This window comes from Boleophthalmus pectinirostris, unplaced genomic scaffold, assembly GCF_026225935.1.
Source record: "Boleophthalmus pectinirostris isolate CB_2022bp ecotype Guang Dong unplaced genomic scaffold, ASM2622593v1 HiC_scaffold_14, whole genome shotgun sequence".
NCBI lineage: Eukaryota > Metazoa > Chordata > Actinopteri > Gobiiformes > Gobiidae > Boleophthalmus > Boleophthalmus pectinirostris.
This window is the reverse complement of record NW_026571047.1, coordinates 17840009-17858612: the sequence shown is the minus strand read 5'-3', so window position 1 is coordinate 17858612 and position 18604 is coordinate 17840009. Positions and strand designations below refer to the sequence as shown.

Here is an 18604-nt window from a genome sequence, read left to right as displayed (position 1 = left end):
AAACTTATAAATTTATAAATGATGCAAAAATGTAATAATGGCAATTCTGGTCCTTGGGTACAAACCTTGGTGGGCCTATGTACATGTCAGCTCTTCTAAGTAATTTTAAGGTTAGCTGTCCAAGTATCTTACTAGTGTCCTAGTATTTTATATTTTTGTCTATTATCTTTTTTCCTTTATAATTATAGGCATTATTACTTGGATTTGTGTGTGTTTGTGTAAGGGATCTTGTGGGGGATGGCATTATTTTTTATTTTTTTATTTTCTAAAAATTAAATACATTGATATCAAACTTAGTCCAGTAGTGTCTAATACATGACGTCTATATTTATAATCTACAATTTATGTGTGAAATTGCACAGGAAAGATGTTTTTTGTTTCTTTGAACTAACTTCTCACTAAAACTCAACACTTACATCAATCCTCCTTGTTGTTGTAATATGATCAAAGCAGAAGCGCATGGTGATGAGTAGCCGGTTTTAAAAGTGGTAAAATGATTTCATGCTTTAATGTTTGTTTATTAATTGCTCACTCATTACTCTGGTATTTCTGTGAGACTGAGATAAGACGTCACAGAAGGGGCGTGGCTTTAAGGGAAACGCTCGCGCTGACTCAAGGCGCAGTCAGAGCCGCTTCAGTGGCCGTACAAGGCGCTCCAGAATGGGATCTAACTTCATCTCTCTGCTGCTAACGTTTGGTAAGTCAGATTTACGTATTTAAACATGGCTTATCTAGCGGTCAGTATTGTATCTATCTTTAGTTACATGAATTTGTTTTATAATCACGTTTTTACTTGCTGTAAACTTGACCACCCCCCTGCAGAGAAGAGACACTGGATGCATACTTTGTCTCACTGCTTCCATACTGTGCACTAAAGGTTATTACAACCAGTTTTAGTAAATGGTTGCTTAAACTGCTATAAATTAAAAATCTTAACATTATTACTACACTATAGGCTAAAAGGATTTTCAATACTTTTGATCAGTTTTTTTTTTTTTGGTCAGTTACCTATTATTAATATCACATTTACTGTTTCTGCGTCCAAAACAGCTTCTGCTCCACCTCTATCCTACCCCAGATTATTAAACTATTACTCCTTCGACTGATATTGCAAGTACTATATGCATTGAAGATATTTTGGTATTTTATTGGTAGACTTCATCAAAGTACTTTAATTAAGCTTATACTTTACTTTAATTAAACCAATGCAGATTTTTCTTGGTATCTACTTTCTGGCATTGATCTGGTTCCTCTTCTCTCAAATCATCTGCACTGGTGTGAATGCCAGACTCATGGTGTAATGCAGTTCAACAGTTTAAGCTTTTGAATGGAGCAGATGTTTTCACCATAGGGATACTCTTCAGCCTGTTGTGCTTTTTCTTTGAAATAGTCTCTGTAAATTGAGAAAGGCATCCTTTTGTTTTCACTGTAAGGTTGTCATCTGAAATATTGGCTTGCTTCTTGATCTGTGGTCTGTTTTGCCTTACTTCGAGGGGGAATTGAAAATGTGTGTTTGAAATTTTCTGACTGGACGAAAAAGCTGTGGGGGGTGTCTACGCATGGGGTTCAATATCAGTTAACAATTTGATACAAATCATTGTAGCTTTTGAATGGAAAACGTCTTATAACACAAAGCTTACACCCATGACTAAAACTGCAGATTTGTAACTGGTCTGTTTCCTTACCTTTTGTCTTTGCCCAATGACAATGCCACAGAAACGTCACCCTAAAGCCCTTTTTGTTCTTTTAGCTTTGTCTTGACAATCTAACCAATAATGAGCATGGAATTAAATTAAGATTTTACTTAGTCTTTATTGATACACAAGGGAAATTATATGGACACAGCAGCTCAGACATCACAATAAATATAATAATAACGAGCAAAAATATAAATGGTAATAATAAATTCAAAATAAGTTGCAGAAAAGACTGTGTATGACTAAGATTGAATCCATTATCAATCACGTCACTGTGCATTCTGTTTTTAATCTACAGGGTTTCATAGTATGCGCTTTGAGTGCCTTGAAGGTGGAAAAGCGCTATAGAAAAATGTGACCATTTACCATAGTATTGTTTTTGTTTGTTAATAGTTTTTCTAGTACAGAGCTTGTGGTCACTGCCTCACGTGAAGAATTATGAGATTGTCAAACCACAGAAACTCCAACTCAGAACAAAAAGAAGTCTATCTGTCACACAGGTAATCTATACACTTTTTAATGTATGCATTTTTCTATAATGTACAAGAGCTTAATATTTCTTGCTTTGTCTCAGGTTCATCCAGATGAGGTACAATATCAACTAGCAATTGAAGGACAAAACCACACAATACATTTGGAGAAAAACAGGTGAATGTGAATAAGTATTTTTTGTTATTTGATTCACTATATTGGTGTCAACTGGAACACTGCAAATGCTTCAGTAACACAGTCATTTAGGCCTTAACGTTTGGCCTCTGGAATGCACGTCATTCTTGTACTAGTTCAGTTACAGTTAATTCTCAGACATGTTTACAATATGAAAACAACAAAAACAGAAATATAAAATCTTGCAATATTTGTCATAAAATTGCATGACACATTTCTCCATTATCATTCAACACTAATATATGTCATTGCTGTAGGGATCTTATTGGGAGAGACTTCACTGAAACACGTTATACCAAAGATGGAAAACGGGTGACGATATCCACACATGAGGTAAGATTCTTAGACGCCTCTGCACTATGTCATAGCAATAAAAGTTATTCATTTATAGTTTTAAGTAGCACTGGGTATCATTAAGAAGTTGCCAGTATGTCGATACACAGGCCACGATACGATACATATCTTGATACCATGAGTTTGATTCGATACAGTATATTTCAAATCTATTCGATACGGTTCAGTAAAAAATAAAGCTTAAATCATGTCTGTGATAATGTAAGTCTTCATTAAACTACTTCTTGTGTGAATATGAAACTCGCCCATTTTACTTGTGAAAACAGTGAATGTGTAAAATGTGTTGCCTAAACAAGTTTCCTTCCTCTGAACAAGCCACAAAACTCTAGCGCTGTAACAAAATAATTTAGTATAATATACCAAAAAATACTCAGCCCACGATATCGATACTGTATCATCACATTAAAAAATAAGATATATCGATATTTCAGTATTTTTGCACACCTCTAGTTTTGAGTGAGTTCAGCCCCCAAAGCTGTTCTGTCGGCCTACATCCAGAAAAGGGTCAAAAAGGGCAACTTAAAGGGCCCATGTTACACTATTCTATGTTATAATGTTGTTTCCTCATCACAGACATGCTGGAGTTGTGTTCTTTTTCATTCACACATGCTTAACACACAAACCCTGCAAGTGCATATTTAGGCTGAGTTCTTCTCTCAAACAGAAAACACTCTGTTCCACCTTGTGATATCATGTGATACTAAATGAAGTGCTCCATTGTGTTTTTAAACTCCACACCACATATGTATGAATGAAACAAATCACAGGAAACAACATTCTAACATGGATATAAGGTCACAGTTTTTCATATTATAGGATCTTTATGTTTTTGAGTCTGGATTTTTGGACGGTCCCTCTTGTCAGAACATGTATAGATGATAGTAGTTTAGATAGTGTCTTGACCATGGACACACATGGACACATTTGCAGTATACATTGTTGGTAGCAGGAAATGAAACATGAGCTATACTGGGCAATATGGTTGAGACAAGAGAGTTTTTCCTAATTATTATTCCTAAATATATCATGAGAAATACTCCAAATAGAATCCACAAATGCTGATTCTGATCATTCATTTCAATAACTAGGCCTATGAACTTGATTTATCACAACCCAAAACATGTACCATAGGGAAAATCCTCCAGCTAAGGCAGTCCTGACCAAGCATAGCAACAAAATCATGGAGATGGGTCTCCAGGTGCCCCATGTGCTGCCCACTGCTCCTGAAAGGAAATGCACAAAACAATTTCCCTACATGGATAATCAAGTACTACAAAACAAAACAAAACAAAATTTAATCAATAAGCTGTTGCATCATGTTTAATTTCCATTCATTTCAATACAGATTTGGCATGATTTATGTCAGATGCCCTCCCTAATAATTGGCAATACAATCTTTGTTTATCTAGGTCTGTGTCTAAACTCCTTGTGGCTGGATAAATTCTTGTTCAATGAAATGTTGATTAAATAATATTACATTAGATAACGACTACAGATTATTATCCGCTTGGCTTTGAATCACAAATTCTTCCAAGATTCATATCAACACTCTCTTTGTAGTTAATTTTCCCCAAACCAGAAACATAAAATGAGTATGACAGTTATACACACTATAAGTCTGTGTATATTTTATGCTAGATTAAAGTCACTAAATCAAAATGATTTCAACACATATTTGTCCTCCCTTATTGTGCAGTCTTAGTCTCAGAAATGCCATTCCTGACCTCTGACTCACAAATACATTAAGATTTGACACAAAGAGAGTGTTTGTGGCCTTGGCTGTAGCCGATTTAAAGAATGTTTTCTCTAACTAATCTATAGACCCTTTAAAATCCAATGTCATCAGAAAGTTCAAAATTCTGGAGTGTGAAACAATCATTGAAAATAATTTATTTTCAATGATTAACTGATAAACTAAATGCTAATGGTTTTGCACCATTATAACAAAAAATAAACAACTATTTTTCCAAGTTACACTTATAGTTAATTTGCTTCTCTGTTAAAAAGGATGGAAAAATAAAATGTTCTTCCCTCAAATTGCATTTGAGCTTCACAAAAAGCATAATTTATTTGATGAAATGTGTAATATATATCTGTGGAGGAAGTGGTAAACTATAGTGAGCTCAACTTTGACCACTAAAACCTAAAAATCTACATTTTTCATCATCAAGAATGTTGTGTCTATCATAATCTTCTGTTAAATAAACAAATAGTCTAAAACACAATTATAAATGTTTTTAAATCAGGCTCTGATCTCTCTCACATGTATCTGAGTGGGTTTCATTTGACAAATTTCCCTTGATTTTTCATATTTTGTGATATTCTGAGGTTAATCCCAGTATGAAACCACATTATGTTCCTCTTCACGTTTTTCACTTTTAAAGGCTCTATTGGTAGCTTTCAGCAAGAAACAGTTTTTTCCTGTTGATTATATTGTATTTTACCTTTAAATATCCAAAAATGCACAAATGTTGAACATGATCATTTCTATTAATGATTAGACCCAAGAACTCCCAGCATCACAACAAAAATAAGCATTTTTACAATATAAAATTTGCTGCCCCCTCATCTTTATTAAATATTATTGGTCTGTAGAAGGTTGTGATGTCATATAAAACTCAGCATTACTTTTGTGTAGGAGCACTGTTACTATCATGGCCGGATTGAGGGGATGCCAGACTCCTCTGTGAGTGTGGGGACCTGCTCAGGGATAAGGTGAGTTTACTGCACTCTACTTATACAGGCCACTCACTTCCTCATTTGGTATTTTTTATTTCTGGTTAAGTCATGCTTGAGAAATTCTTAGTACATTTGAATTGGCTAACATCTGTTTTTATTCATGGTGCAGTGTGTAATGTTTCTAGTGGAGGGTCCATCAAATGCTTTTCTTCAAGGAAATGTTATTGCTTTGTCTGGAATGTTGATATTAAAGCTTTCTATCATTGTGGAGACCAAACCAGACTAGTTACAGGTCAGATCTGTGGAAAGGCAATTCGCTCACAGTCAGAATACATGTTTTTCTAGGCATTTTTAGCAGTAAAACCACCTGTAATTGAATAAATGTAAGGTAGAGTTTTTTTTATGTCATAATGTGGAACATTCCAGGCAGAGCACTGACATATTCATAGATAACAAACATGTGACGGACCTCCAACCCAAAAGTTGCATAGCACACCTTTAAAGCCTTAACACCACACTCCACAGTGCCATTTTTATTGTGATATTTTGTCACCAAATACAGATTTCATGCTCTGTTCACTCTTGTACACTGCAGAGATTGTAATTGTATACTATAGCTTGTTTTCTTTATGGCTGATCCATTGGGTGCAAATCCTAATCTAATTTTTTTGGTCCATGATTGCAATCGAGATAACATTCTAACATGGCTTAAAGCTTAGTAATCAGAGTAAATTGTGTGTAATATAGGACATTTAAAAGTATTTATTTTGATCTTCTTTAGCTCTATAAGCTTGACTGATTATAACTGAGTTTATTTCAAAGCCTGAATGCTGCTTGTATAAACAGTTTTTGAATCCTAGTGGTTTTATTGCTTTTCTATACATCTCTAGGAGTGGCTATAACGTTTCAACCAATGTAAACTTTGTACCAGCTTGAAGCATAGATGTGGACAGGGTGCCTCATTAATGGCTTAAAAGTTAATGTGCAAACCACTGCATAGATGTTAGTTAATTCTTTACCTTACTGCCTGTTTTTCACTTCAGTGGAGAAAATGCATAATTACCTTTGTATTTCTAATCTGTGATGTGCATTTATAAAAATGTCTGTTATTGTACGATATAGTTAAATAGCATTTTCTATGTTTTGTTTTGTAGTGGTTTTGTGAGAGCGCAGCAGAAGTTGTATCTGATTGAGCCTCTGGGGGACACTGATGAGGACGATCACGCTGTGTACCGTCACTTAGACCCACCTGATGCCACTAACAGTACCACAGAGCGGTACGATGTGGATCAGGACTTAGGACCCAAACTGGCCGGACTCTTCAGATCCAAGTCCTGGGTATGTTTGATACTCTCCAGACAGGAATAGATGAAGTTAAGTTATTAGATTCTTTGATTCTTTACAAGATAAAATAAGATATATTTATGTATACAGATGCAACAAGCAGTGCCGCCAAGATTTTGCCTATTTTCAAAATTAACATAGACAAAGAACAGATTATTATTCATGGCTTCAGTTTCCCGTTAGATGCAACTACAGTGTTTTAGGACTTTTCCCCATTGAAAAGATCAACGTTTAGCTTTAAATTGTTGCAATTGTTGCTGTGGCATTGGTCCTATTTTTGTCATTCTGAAACCCATGAGTAGATAATATTTGTCCACACCCTCAAAACCATTAAATCACTACAACTTAGAATTAAATTGTATTTTATTTCATACATACTATTTTGCTGTAACAAGGAAGTAATTTTATGTTAATGTTATCAAATAAGTATAATAAATACTGTATATCCTCTATGAAAACTCCTCTGATGCTCAGATAACCTAATTTCTATTTAATATAAACATCTGCAGTGCCACTTCTCACTATAGTAACTGAAAATTTGGTCATTAAAATAGTCACGGTGGTTTGGCTAATAGCGTATCACTCGATTTAAAGTGTTCAGTGGAATACAAGTTGAGTTTTGGTTTTGCATAAATTATTACAATGTTTAACCTGCTGATCTCCTTTTCAAACTTGTGCCTCCTTTTCCTGTCCCTTATCTATTTTCTTTTCTTTTTCACATTTGATTTTAATTTCTCCATTTTTGGTTCTTGTTTAGAAATCAAAGCCGACTTCAGAACCAGACCGTTTTGTTGAACTGTTTGTGGTTGTTGACAAAGCTGAGGTAAACATCTTAACTTTCCTTGTTTCACATCTGCTAACGGACCCCTTTCCCCCCCAAACAATTTATATTTCTTTCATGTTTTAGTACCTTCGATATGGCGACCACACCAAGTCTCGCATTCTCAATGTTGTGAATCACGTTGACAAGGTATAATGATGATTTATGATTGTGAATTAGATTTGCGCGGCCAATATTTTCGAATGACGTATTGCTCTGTCTGTTTTTGTAGGTTTATCGATCTATAAACACGCGCATCGTTCTCGTGGGGCTGGAGATTTGGACAAATGAAGACTTGATGGATGTCGACAGGAGTTCTGAAGTTACTCTCGACCATTTTCTTATTTGGAGACAAACACATCTGCTGAAGAGGGTCAAGCACGATAACGCACAGTTTGTAACGTGAGAATCTATTAGAAACATTGCTTTTATATGATATTGCGTTGGGTTGAGAGTCTTGAGAAGGAAGTCAGAATTTTATGATAGAATTTTCCTTTAAAATGCAGATGTTTTTAGGTTTTTAGTTAATATTACAGATATTGACCTACATGAAATAGAAACTGGAACATTTTTTTTGTCAACGTAAGCTAAGATTTTTCTGTGCCAAAAAGTGGTTCTATAATTCAGTCAGATAGTCATGATTGTAATCAGTTTAAACCATAGTTTTAAACCATAAAATTATAATAGCAAGTGTGTACCAAATCCTTCAATAGTTCAATATTTAATCTTTGTTTGAATATTTCTTTCAAACTTTGCATCACAATTGTATCACCCATGAAAAAAATAAAGTCCCCTGCCCTCCATCTGAAATTCTGACATCACTAAAATCTTGGAAATGATTGCAGACTGTCATTTTATGTATAATTTTGTGGTAAAATTATAAATGTGCTTTACAGAGGCACAGACTTTGAAGGTGATACTGTCGGACTGGCAAATAAGTTTGCTATGTGCACAGAAAACTCAGGAGGTGTGAATCAGGTAACTACTTCATTTATTTAGAATAGATAATTGTTATTTCATTGCTTTTACTCAATTATGTTTTATCTCCTCAGGATCACCACAGAGACCCGATTGGCTTGGCCTCCACCATTGCTCATGAGATGGGGCATAACTTTGGCCTGTCTCACGATAGTCCTGGCTGCGTGTGTGGTCCTTCTCTAAGCACTAACTGTGTGATGACAGACAAGCTCAGGTATTCACCACAAAATACCAACTTAGAAGTTATCAGATCCCAGGATACCTTCTGTATAGCTCACTCTGTACCAGACGCCCTACCTGATACAACCTGTACTTGGTGTTGGTACTGGCTCTTGTAAAATTCTCTTGTAATGGTCTTGTGAATCCAGTGCTTAATTTGTAGCAAGTTGGACTTTTGTGATGGACTGAGTTATAGGCTGTGCAACTAAAACATAATCATTAATAGTAATAAAAAGTATTGACTGATATTGATAGCGTGCACTTCAAACGGCTTTACATTACATTTAGTCACTCACTATCTGGTGACTATAAGCTACTTCTCCAGCCACAGCTGCCCTAAATTAGATTGACAGAAGCAAGGCTGCCAATCTGCGCCATCTGACCATCCTTTAGATTGAGGAATTTTCCAACCACAGCTTCTCTATTACACACTATACTGATATTGTATTTTTTTAAATCATTTGACCCATGCAATCTAACCAGAATCAATGTACAATCTGTGTGTCCAATTTGGATAAATGAGAGAAAAGTATTAGGTAGGGCATGTGTCTTAAAACTTTCTCAATCCAAAGCTTTTGTAAGGAAGCTTTTATGCCAGATGGCCTACCTAATACTTTTCTCTCCATTTATCCAACTTGGACACACAGTTTATATCTTCAAGAAGTTCTCACAGGAAGTCCTCCAATATGAAGCATCTCTGTGAATCTTGTTTAAGTTGATGTCATCTTTGTACAAATCTGTTCTCAATCTCTTTTATCAGAACAGGAAGTCAGTCATTCCCCGAGTTGTTCAGCAGCTGCAGTGAGGCTCAGCTGGCCGAGTTTTTGGTCAGAGCTCGTCCCAACTGTTTACACAAACCAGCCCTCACTCGGAGCATAGAGACAGGCCCACGCTGCGGAAACGCCCTGCTGGACCCTGGGGAGGAGTGCGATTGTGGGACGGTGCAGGTAACAGCTGGTCTGGGGCTGCGGGACAGGAAAGATATAAGGTTTCATATGGAGATTCTAGGGAGGCTTTCTTTGTAAGTGATTTCACAACATATGGCTTGTCTTTTTTTTTTTTTTATCTCTGAAACATACTGTGAAATCTAGAGACAGGATATGAAACTTGACCCTTTTGACTTGAAATTTTTGTAATTTTATGTTCAACAACAATCTACACTGAGTACATTTTCAAATTTTTACCCTCAGCTCCTCTGTACAGTTTATGAACCTATGTATTGAGTTAAATGTGTTTATGTGTCTTACATTGTTGCAAAAATTTTAGTAGGTTAGGTTTTCCTGATTATTGTAATACCATTGGTTAGTGTTCATTTATTTTTTAGGCATTTATTTGTTTCAAGGACGTATATGGTGATGATATATATTAATCATAATGACTGAAAAAAGTAGAGAATTAGCTAAAGGGCTCTTCTTTTACCTACAAGATCACCACACAGTACTTATAACATAATCACATCTACTAAAACACACCATAGGTGTGTGTATTCGCCTCTTATAATCTGATTTGCAACATGGCATTGTCTTGTCATTTGCTTTTCATGATGATATGATCAATAACATCTTCATGAAAACAAGCAGGTGACAAGGGGTATTTTTGTACAAGAAAAACATTGTTAATTGAATAAAAATCATAATTTTAGCTCCATATTGCATTCTAGGAAATGCAATAACATCTTCATGGAGATTAACAGCTTGCACTCCCTGCAGAAATGTTACATAGATAATAATGCTGCATCATAAACATGAAGCTACAGTGGTCTTACAATTTGAGTACACTTTTCACTGCTCTTTTTGCCTTGGAGTTTCACTTAGAGATTTCACAATCCTATTCAGCTCACATTCCTTATCATGGACATAACATCTTGGCAGCGATCTGCACTGCCCCTGCGCTCTGAGATCAAGATGAAACTAAACACAGCATGTTTTTGTTTTTGTTGCAGGAATGTAAGAATCCATGTTGTGACCCATCTACGTGCCGCCTGACGTATGGATCCCAGTGCGCTCACGGACGCTGCTGTGAAAACTGCCAGGTACAGTCACTTACACACACAATCCAATACAATACATCAGTGTCAAACAATAAAGTTTTATGATGAATTGAAAGGGGAGTAACAGGTTTATGCAGAAAGATTATGAACAAAGAAAGACTTGGGTTTTAGGCCCATCATAATAACAAATTTTGAAGCACTATATATTGCTACAGAGAAATATAAAGCTAAACAATAATATTGAAACTACTTTATGCCATTGACACAAAAGCAATAAAGCAAGATAATCCCAGTAAATTATTTTTAAATACAGAGTATCATTTAGGCATGTGTTGCAAAAATAAATGCCAGAATTAACTATAGCTATCTAAAGAAGTTATTTATTAATTTCTCTACAGCTCAAATCTGAACGTATTACAACAAAAATAACAAAAATTGTTTCATTATTGCAAAGAAAATGTGCACGTGATTAATATTGAGTCCCAAAATATATTGTTCTGGTCTTAATATATTAAACGATAAGTTGGTATAGCAATTATCATGACGGGCCTACTTGGGCTATCTGCAATATCCAATGCACAATTTACATACATTTACCTTTTCCATATTCTACAATGTAAACATCTTTCATATTACCAGACCTAGACAGAAACTTTGGAGAGCTTATTTTTCACACAAAGGCTGAATATCTTGCATCAGTGTAGTTTTAGTGATGATCTAAAGTTCTTTGCGTAGTAGTTGAGTTAGTACATTTCTATGGAATGAAGAAATACCTAGAAAAATTGTTTTGATCTATCACTGACACTTCCTAAAAATAATATTTGAAGATGTACTATGTAACTTATCTGGTGGAAGGCCTGCAGTCTCTATGGACATGTTATTTTGCATGTGCATGTTTGCATGTTTTTTCAGCAATAATTATTGTATCTGTAAATGAAAAACATAAAGACATAAATTCCAGGCAAAGCAATAACATGGAGATGAGCAGGGGACATACCTTGAAAGGAAAAATGAGAAAAAGTTACATAGTGCACCTTTAAATTTATTTCTTGATACATTTTGTTTCTGTTCTCTGTGTTCTAAAGCATTGCATTGTCTTTTTGTATTCTTCTGTATATTTTCTCTGGAAACCCACCCATGTTATTAAATGTTAACCTTCTCCCCATAAGATTCCCTAGTTAAATGCCAGTTGGGGTCATTGTCAGTGGACTGTATAGAGAAAGGTCATAATTTACTATAGACACTCCCTGATGTTAAAATAGAGCCTAGTGAAGGTTGTGAAAGCAGTCAAAGAGCAGTTAAAATGGTGTAACTGCTAGAGCGCTACGTTCAATAATAACAGGAAATGCAGGAATATCCTGATGTTTCTTTGAAATTGACCACATCCTTCCTAAGAATGACAGACTCAGTGGTGAGTGACAGAGACAGAAACATATGAGTTTATGTGCACATTCAGATTACTGCTTTGATACAGGATTAAGGTGTTCAGATGCTCACTGAAAGGGCAAAATACTGAGTATTATTCTTATTTTTGTTCACTGGTATAGGTGGTAAGTAGAAGGGGGCAGTAATACATTTCACTTGCCTCACCTCTAGTGTCTGCATCCTCAGTTGTATGAATGTGTGTAAATGGGTGAGTGATTTCTTAATGTAAAAATCTTTGAGTGCCTCCAAGGTAGAAAAGCACTATATAAATGTGACCATTTACCACTGAAGGATTTCTTTGAACTAGCACTACTTGTACTTGGTTTGTACTTGGTTATGTAATGGACCATTTCATCCCCAACCGAAATGACAGAGCACAATAAGAGTGAGGTCTTACCTGCTGTATTTACCTGGACACTGCTGTGATGTTGCAGGACACAGACTATGGACACTCTTGGCTCTTCCTCTCCTCAGACTGTCCTGACACAGATCTGCTAACTCTACCTGACCAGTTAAACTGCACTGAGACCTTTGACTGAGACACAAAGGCGACTGAGAAGCACAGTGTAAATGTTACTGTAGCTAAACTTGAATTTTCCTCTGGAAATGTAGTAACAGTACTCTTTTTTGAGTACAACTTTTGACCTCTCCCCCACCATAGACCTCAGCCACTCACATTATATGACATATTTTAGTTGACTGTAAACAGAAAATATGGCTAAACTAGACATCTAAGTCAGGTTATTTAATACAGTGTTTTGTTTACATGTTAATCTTCTCATTGACAGAAGGGGTTTCATTCATAAACCACATTCAAGCTTTACCTTTTGTATTTATATCTTCACTGATGTATTTATTATTCTTTGTTTTCATTACAGTTTAAACCAGCGGGGACCGTGTGTAGGAGACCTGCTAGTGAGTGTGACCTGCCAGAGTACTGCACAGGGACAACAGCAGCATGTCCTGATGACAGTTTTGTCATGAACGGAAAACCCTGCTCTGACCTGGGTCCCGGATACTGCCACGATGGCCAGTGCCCCACACACCAGCAGCACTGCTGGAGGCTGTTTGGAAAAGGTACTCCAAAACATGCTTAGAAATAATACACCAAAGATACAGTATATTACAATTACATCATTTATCAAGATATTAATGCTTAAGTAAATGTAACAACTGGGCTAAGTATACAATTTTTTTTTATTAGTCTGTCCAGTATGTATAGACCAGTAGTACACACAAACACTTATTTTGGGTTTCCATGCTTTTTGACAACATTACACTGACTTTAATTCATTTCCTGAAGACAAATCCTGACACTAACTGTAGTTTCTTGTCGAACCTTAATGTAAACTATAACTCTAACCTTACTTCTAACTTTTAACTTGTATCTTAATTAAAAAATTTGAACTAATAATAAAGGCAGTAGTAGATGAATCTGTTATTAAGGTCTGAAGAGGGTCTTTCTTTTCTTTTTCAGTGTTTTAGAAAGTGTACCCTTTATAGTGTAGCAGCTCACACACAATCACTGTCCAGTTTTCTTGACTGAGATGCGTTTCCAGGAATTAAATTAATAGGCTTTTTACTTAAGCCGGAAATGTCTTTTGAACAAGCCTGTACTTTAGCCTTATATTTATCTGTTTCAGAGAAAAACAATCTGTTTTGCTTTCCAGGTGCTAAAGTTGCCAGTGAAGATTGTTTTAGTCTGAACATGCAGGGTCAAGAGGGGGCTAACTGTGGTAATAGCACGAATGGGTACACCCGTTGTACCTTAAAGTAAGTATAGTTATTATGCTCTTTGTAATTGTATTTGTTTACCACTAACTATATTTCAAACTTTTGCAGCAATATAAAATGTGGATCTATATTTTGCGAAGAAGGAGGCGACTCCATTACTGGGAAAAGAGCAGTGTTTACTGTGCGTTATCATATTAAATGCACCATCGCGGTGGAGGATGACAAGTCCAGAAATATAGACATGGTCCCAAATGGCACCAAATGTGGATCAAATAAGGTAAAATCTCATCTGGCATTATGAAAAATTATTCTTTGAATCAAATAGGGATGATATTTCAGCTGCGATGCTGATTTTAGATTCATCCAGGTTACTTTTCTTAAAACTACTTATTAAAATATATAAATAAATAAAGACTTAAAAATTCTATAGGTTCTGAGCTTTAAAATTAGGTATTAGATTTTACTGGGTTGAAGTTGGTAAAAAATGTGTTTGTCTTCTTAAAATGGCTGATTGAAGTATTGGATTAGTATCAGAAGATAGGGAATCAATACCAAATCCATCAGTATCAGTACCAGTATTCATGTGCATCTGTAGAATCAAAGATATTTCTATATCTATTTTTAATATTTCTGTAAAATCTATTTTTTTCACAGGTTTGCTTAGACAACAAATGCCAAGATGTAGCAGTCTACGGCAACTCTGATGATTGCTCCAAGAAATGTAACAACCATGGGGTGAGTTCACTTGATTTAAATGTGACTCCAACATTTTTTGAAAGTTTTAAAGGGACTATATTATACTATTTTATGATCTATGTTATAATGTTGTTTCCTCATCAAAAACATACCTGTAGTTGTGTTTTGTTTTATTCTCACATGTTTAACACGCAAACCCTGCATATTTAGGCTGAATTCTTCTCTCAACTTAACCTGTAAACTACTGCTTTTTGATATCACAAGATGGAACAGAGCATTTTGAGCTGTGGAGATGAATGAAACAAAACACAACTTCAGATATGTTTTTGATTGACCACCATTATAACGTGTCTTAAAGCACACAAGAGTCAATTTTGCGTAATACGGGACCTTTAAATGTGACTAAATGACCTTATCTGTTATTATAGGTGTGTAATCACAAAAGAGAGTGCCACTGTGACCCGGGCTGGGCTCCTCCGCTCTGCAAGGTTCAGTATGCAGACTTACCTCAAGGTATTACTTCAATGGGTGCTATGTGTGATCATAATGCAGGAAAATGTTAAAATAAAGTCAGCGTCATGTCAATTCATTTTTTTGTCTGTTTCCAGTAAGATGTTATAGTCATGTATCCTAATAGCTGCTTTCCCAGTAATGAACAATAGACGCAGTAACCAAGTTAACATGAATCATCAGTGACATACAGTACTTTGTGTTACTGCAAACCTCTCATATAACTTAAAGTGTATATTACAGGTTTTCAGGTTTTTTCAAACTGTTTGATTTGGTAGGATAGTATATGTGGTAAATAATTTTCATAGTTTCACATCTACTGTGATATTTAGTGGAAAAAGTTGCAAGTTTTAGTGAAGTGAAGTCATTTGCACCAATAATGTCTATAAGTAAATCATGATACAACTTAAGATAATGAGTTTGAGACTTGCAACCCCAATTTCTTCCTCTTTTTAATGTCCAAAGGGTAACTAACAAATGGAGATACTTACTAAATTATCCATCCATGGGATTCAGAATAATAAAAAATTAGGACTGTTGCTGTAGCAATCAACAATTTGAAAAAATATATTGTATATTTTAAATGGGAAAAATCCTCGAAATGTCACATGAGGATGTCACAGAAAACTGAAACCCACAAATACCATGTTGCAGATGTATGTAATTTGTGGACAAAAATGCAGACTACATATAGCCTGAATGCACAAAGGAGTGTCTAACATGTGTTTCTATGGTCTCATTCCCTCTGTCTGTGCCTGTAGGTCAGACAGCTGTGATTGCTGGAGTGTGCGCAGCGGTCTTCATCATCCTCCTCATCATTGCTCTCGTGGCCGGGCTCATCTGCTGCAAAAGAGACAGGCCCAAAAACTACATCTCCAAAAGCAAGAGGTAAAACTGTCTAAAGCAATAGCCTACATAATTTTTGTTAGGTCAGTTTTAGTTTTAGTTTTCAAGACAACAAAACAACAGCCTACCAAAAAGCTGAATTACATTTTGATCAAGGAATGACAGTTAGAATTAGTTTGAATTATCTGTCTTCACTGTCCTACACATTGAGAGATAGAGAGTGAGAAAGAGAAAGACAGAGAGAGAGAGAGTGTGTGTGTGTGTTTGGAGAGAAATTAAGAAAGAGAGTTTAGAAAGAGAGAGAGAATATGTAGAGTGTGAGAGAGAAAAAGAGTGTGCTTCGAAGAGAATCTGAGCCAGACTTTTATTCTGTGACATTCTTTTGACAGTGGTGCACAATTTGCATCACATAACCTGCTTCTAACTTGGACAATTTCAGCACATTTCCAATAATTATAAAACACACAAATAATATAAATCATAATGTTGTACAAGCCATTTGCCTTGAACTAAACATAATGTGTTTTTGGACAGGAAAGTGCACTCTGCATTGGAGAAGCAGACTCCCATGTTTGAAAAACCCAAACCCAGACCTGAGATCAGCCAGCCCACCCTGATGGAGTCCACTGCTGCTCAAGTTTGTAACCCTCATTTTGTGTCCACGCCTCCATGCCGACCGGCCCCTCTGGTCAGTTACACTTCTATCATGTTTACTATCATGTCTACTATTACTTTTACTGGATTGGTGGGTTTCAGATGACATCGCAGCATCCTGTAGGCCAGTAATATTTAATACAAAAGGAAGCAGTTAAAATTCATGTTGTCATATTACGTCTTTGAGTGTCCAAAAAAGCGCTATATAAGTCTGATGTATTATTATTATTTAGATTTTGTTGTTGTGTTGAGTTCTGGGGTCTAGTCTCTAACAAAAATGATGAGGTTCAACATTTGTGAGTTTACATTTTAGATATTTCATAGTGAAATAGGATGATATCAATGGGAGTATGACATTAACACATTCTAAAATCTGAAAAACACCAATACAGCCATAAAAATGTTAGAAAATGGATCATGTTAACATTTTACTGTTGTATGTTGTGTTCAGCCTCCAAAGAAATCCCCTCCAGAGCCCCCTACCTCTCACAGTGAGGCGGTGAGTTTCTGAACAGATGAAATGTGGATTTTTAACAGAAAATCAAACTAATAAAGCTCTCTGTCTCACAGACCAAACCTCTACCTCCAGTGAAGCCTTTGCCCCCTATGAGTAAAACAGAGGTGAGTGTTGTGTATGAATATATAATGGCACTTTTGTTATGTTTTTGGCATGGCTTTAGTTTTACTGGATGTTTGCAGTATAAGGCCAGGTTTAAAGAATGTAGAAAGAGGTATATGAGCATACTTCTGAAATGTTTTTCTATGATTTTACTGTAGTTTGATCTGGTTAAATAATTTCTTTCTAGTGATAAACTCCTGTTTTTCAGTTCAAAATGAAGCCAAGTCCCCCTCCAGTGCCTCCAGTAAAACCTCGACCTCCAGTTGTCCAGAAGAAGCCTAAAGAAAACTGTGATGGTTCTGTAGCAGCACAAACCCAGCACTGATCCTCGCGGTCTGTGGGGAAAAGGACTCTTATCAAAGCTGCTGATGCAGATTGTGTTAACATTTGTTAGGATCAAATTTTGTTTGCACTTTGTACGACGTAGAGCATAACATTGCTTGTTTCTATTTTTTTAGTCTTTTAAATATTTATTAAGTAGTTTTGTTGTGTTAAAGCCAGTTTGTGCCTTCTTAGGGGTATTTTGTATTACTTGGCAGTCTACTTGAAGAGTGTGAATGGTACATAGTTGTATGGACTGTGTATGTTCTGTTCATTTTCCAGCCCTGACATGTGAGCCCTCAGGGGAGCTGTGTTTTTATTGCGATTCATTTTGTGTAAAATCAGTCACAGGGTCCAGACCTGGGAGGAGGATCTTTAAAACTTCCTAATCACTTAGTGAGTCTCAGTGATGGGTGCTATTTGTTTGGGACGGTCCCGCTGCAGTGGTCATGTGTTACATATGACTGAATACATTCTCTGTTTAAAGGTTATTTTAAACCTAATGAAGCCCCATGAGAGGGCCTTTGTCTCAACAAATAAAGTGCACTTTATTTCTGACCCGTACTACAGAAATGGTCATGTTGCAGCTAACAGGATTTCACTGAGGAAACATGTATCTGATGGATATTGTGTAATCAGCATTTAAGAACATTTATCTGATTTGAGCCCAGTTCACTCCACAGTTCATCAATATTTACAGATGCCTGAAGAGAGGCTGAGGAAGTGAGTCAGAGCTTTGCCCTCCCTCATCTGGGTCCACTGTAGCTACAAATCTTAATATTAATCTCTGAGTGGAGAAAAAGGAAATGTAGGTAGAACATTTTGAGAATGAGCTGTAACGATTACTATCAGTTCAAACTGTATTTGTCTCTGTCTATTGCACATTGAAGAAAGTGGAAATCAAGATGAAAATACAAAAAGATAGAACATCTCCTTCACCTCAGCAGATAATTAAAATAGGTCAAAATGCACAACTATGGAACCAAATCTTTGTTTATATCAACATTAAACTGCCCAAGATTCCAAGATTAAACTATGAATAAACAGGATTA

The 18604-nt window shown here is 35.9% G+C and overlaps 1 protein-coding gene across 1 annotated transcript; it reads left to right on the top strand.

Moving 5' to 3' along the window:
* Nucleotides 1-544: 544 nt before the first annotated feature.
* adam8b (ADAM metallopeptidase domain 8b) lies at nt 545-18110 on the top strand. Its single transcript, XM_020918184.2, has 23 exons — nt 545-697; nt 2091-2197; nt 2272-2345; nt 2621-2696; nt 5356-5432; nt 6551-6734; nt 7498-7563; nt 7648-7710; nt 7793-7962; nt 8457-8538; nt 8613-8752; nt 9518-9704; nt 10700-10789; nt 13051-13249; nt 13843-13945; nt 14015-14183; nt 14561-14641; nt 15031-15115; nt 15874-16000; nt 16493-16646; nt 17064-17111; nt 17183-17233; nt 17440-18110. The coding sequence occupies exons 1-23, from the start codon at nt 661-663 to the stop codon at nt 17554-17556; spliced, it is 2487 nt and encodes an 828-aa protein (XP_020773843.2). The 5' UTR covers nt 545-660; the 3' UTR covers nt 17557-18110.
* Nucleotides 18111-18604: the final 494 nt, after the last annotated feature.

Bases quoted from the DNA above. Each gene is read 5' to 3' on its own strand.
- adam8b (XM_020918184.2), top strand. From the start codon at position 661: ATGGGATCTAACTTCATCTCTCTGCTGCTAACGTTTG. The intron at 2,198-2,271 runs GTAATCTATACA...GCTTTGTCTCAG, and splicing joins GAAGTCTATCTGTCACACAG to GTTCATCCAGATGAGGTACA. The intron at 8,539-8,612 runs GTAACTACTTCA...TTATCTCCTCAG, and splicing joins ACTCAGGAGGTGTGAATCAG to GATCACCACAGAGACCCGAT.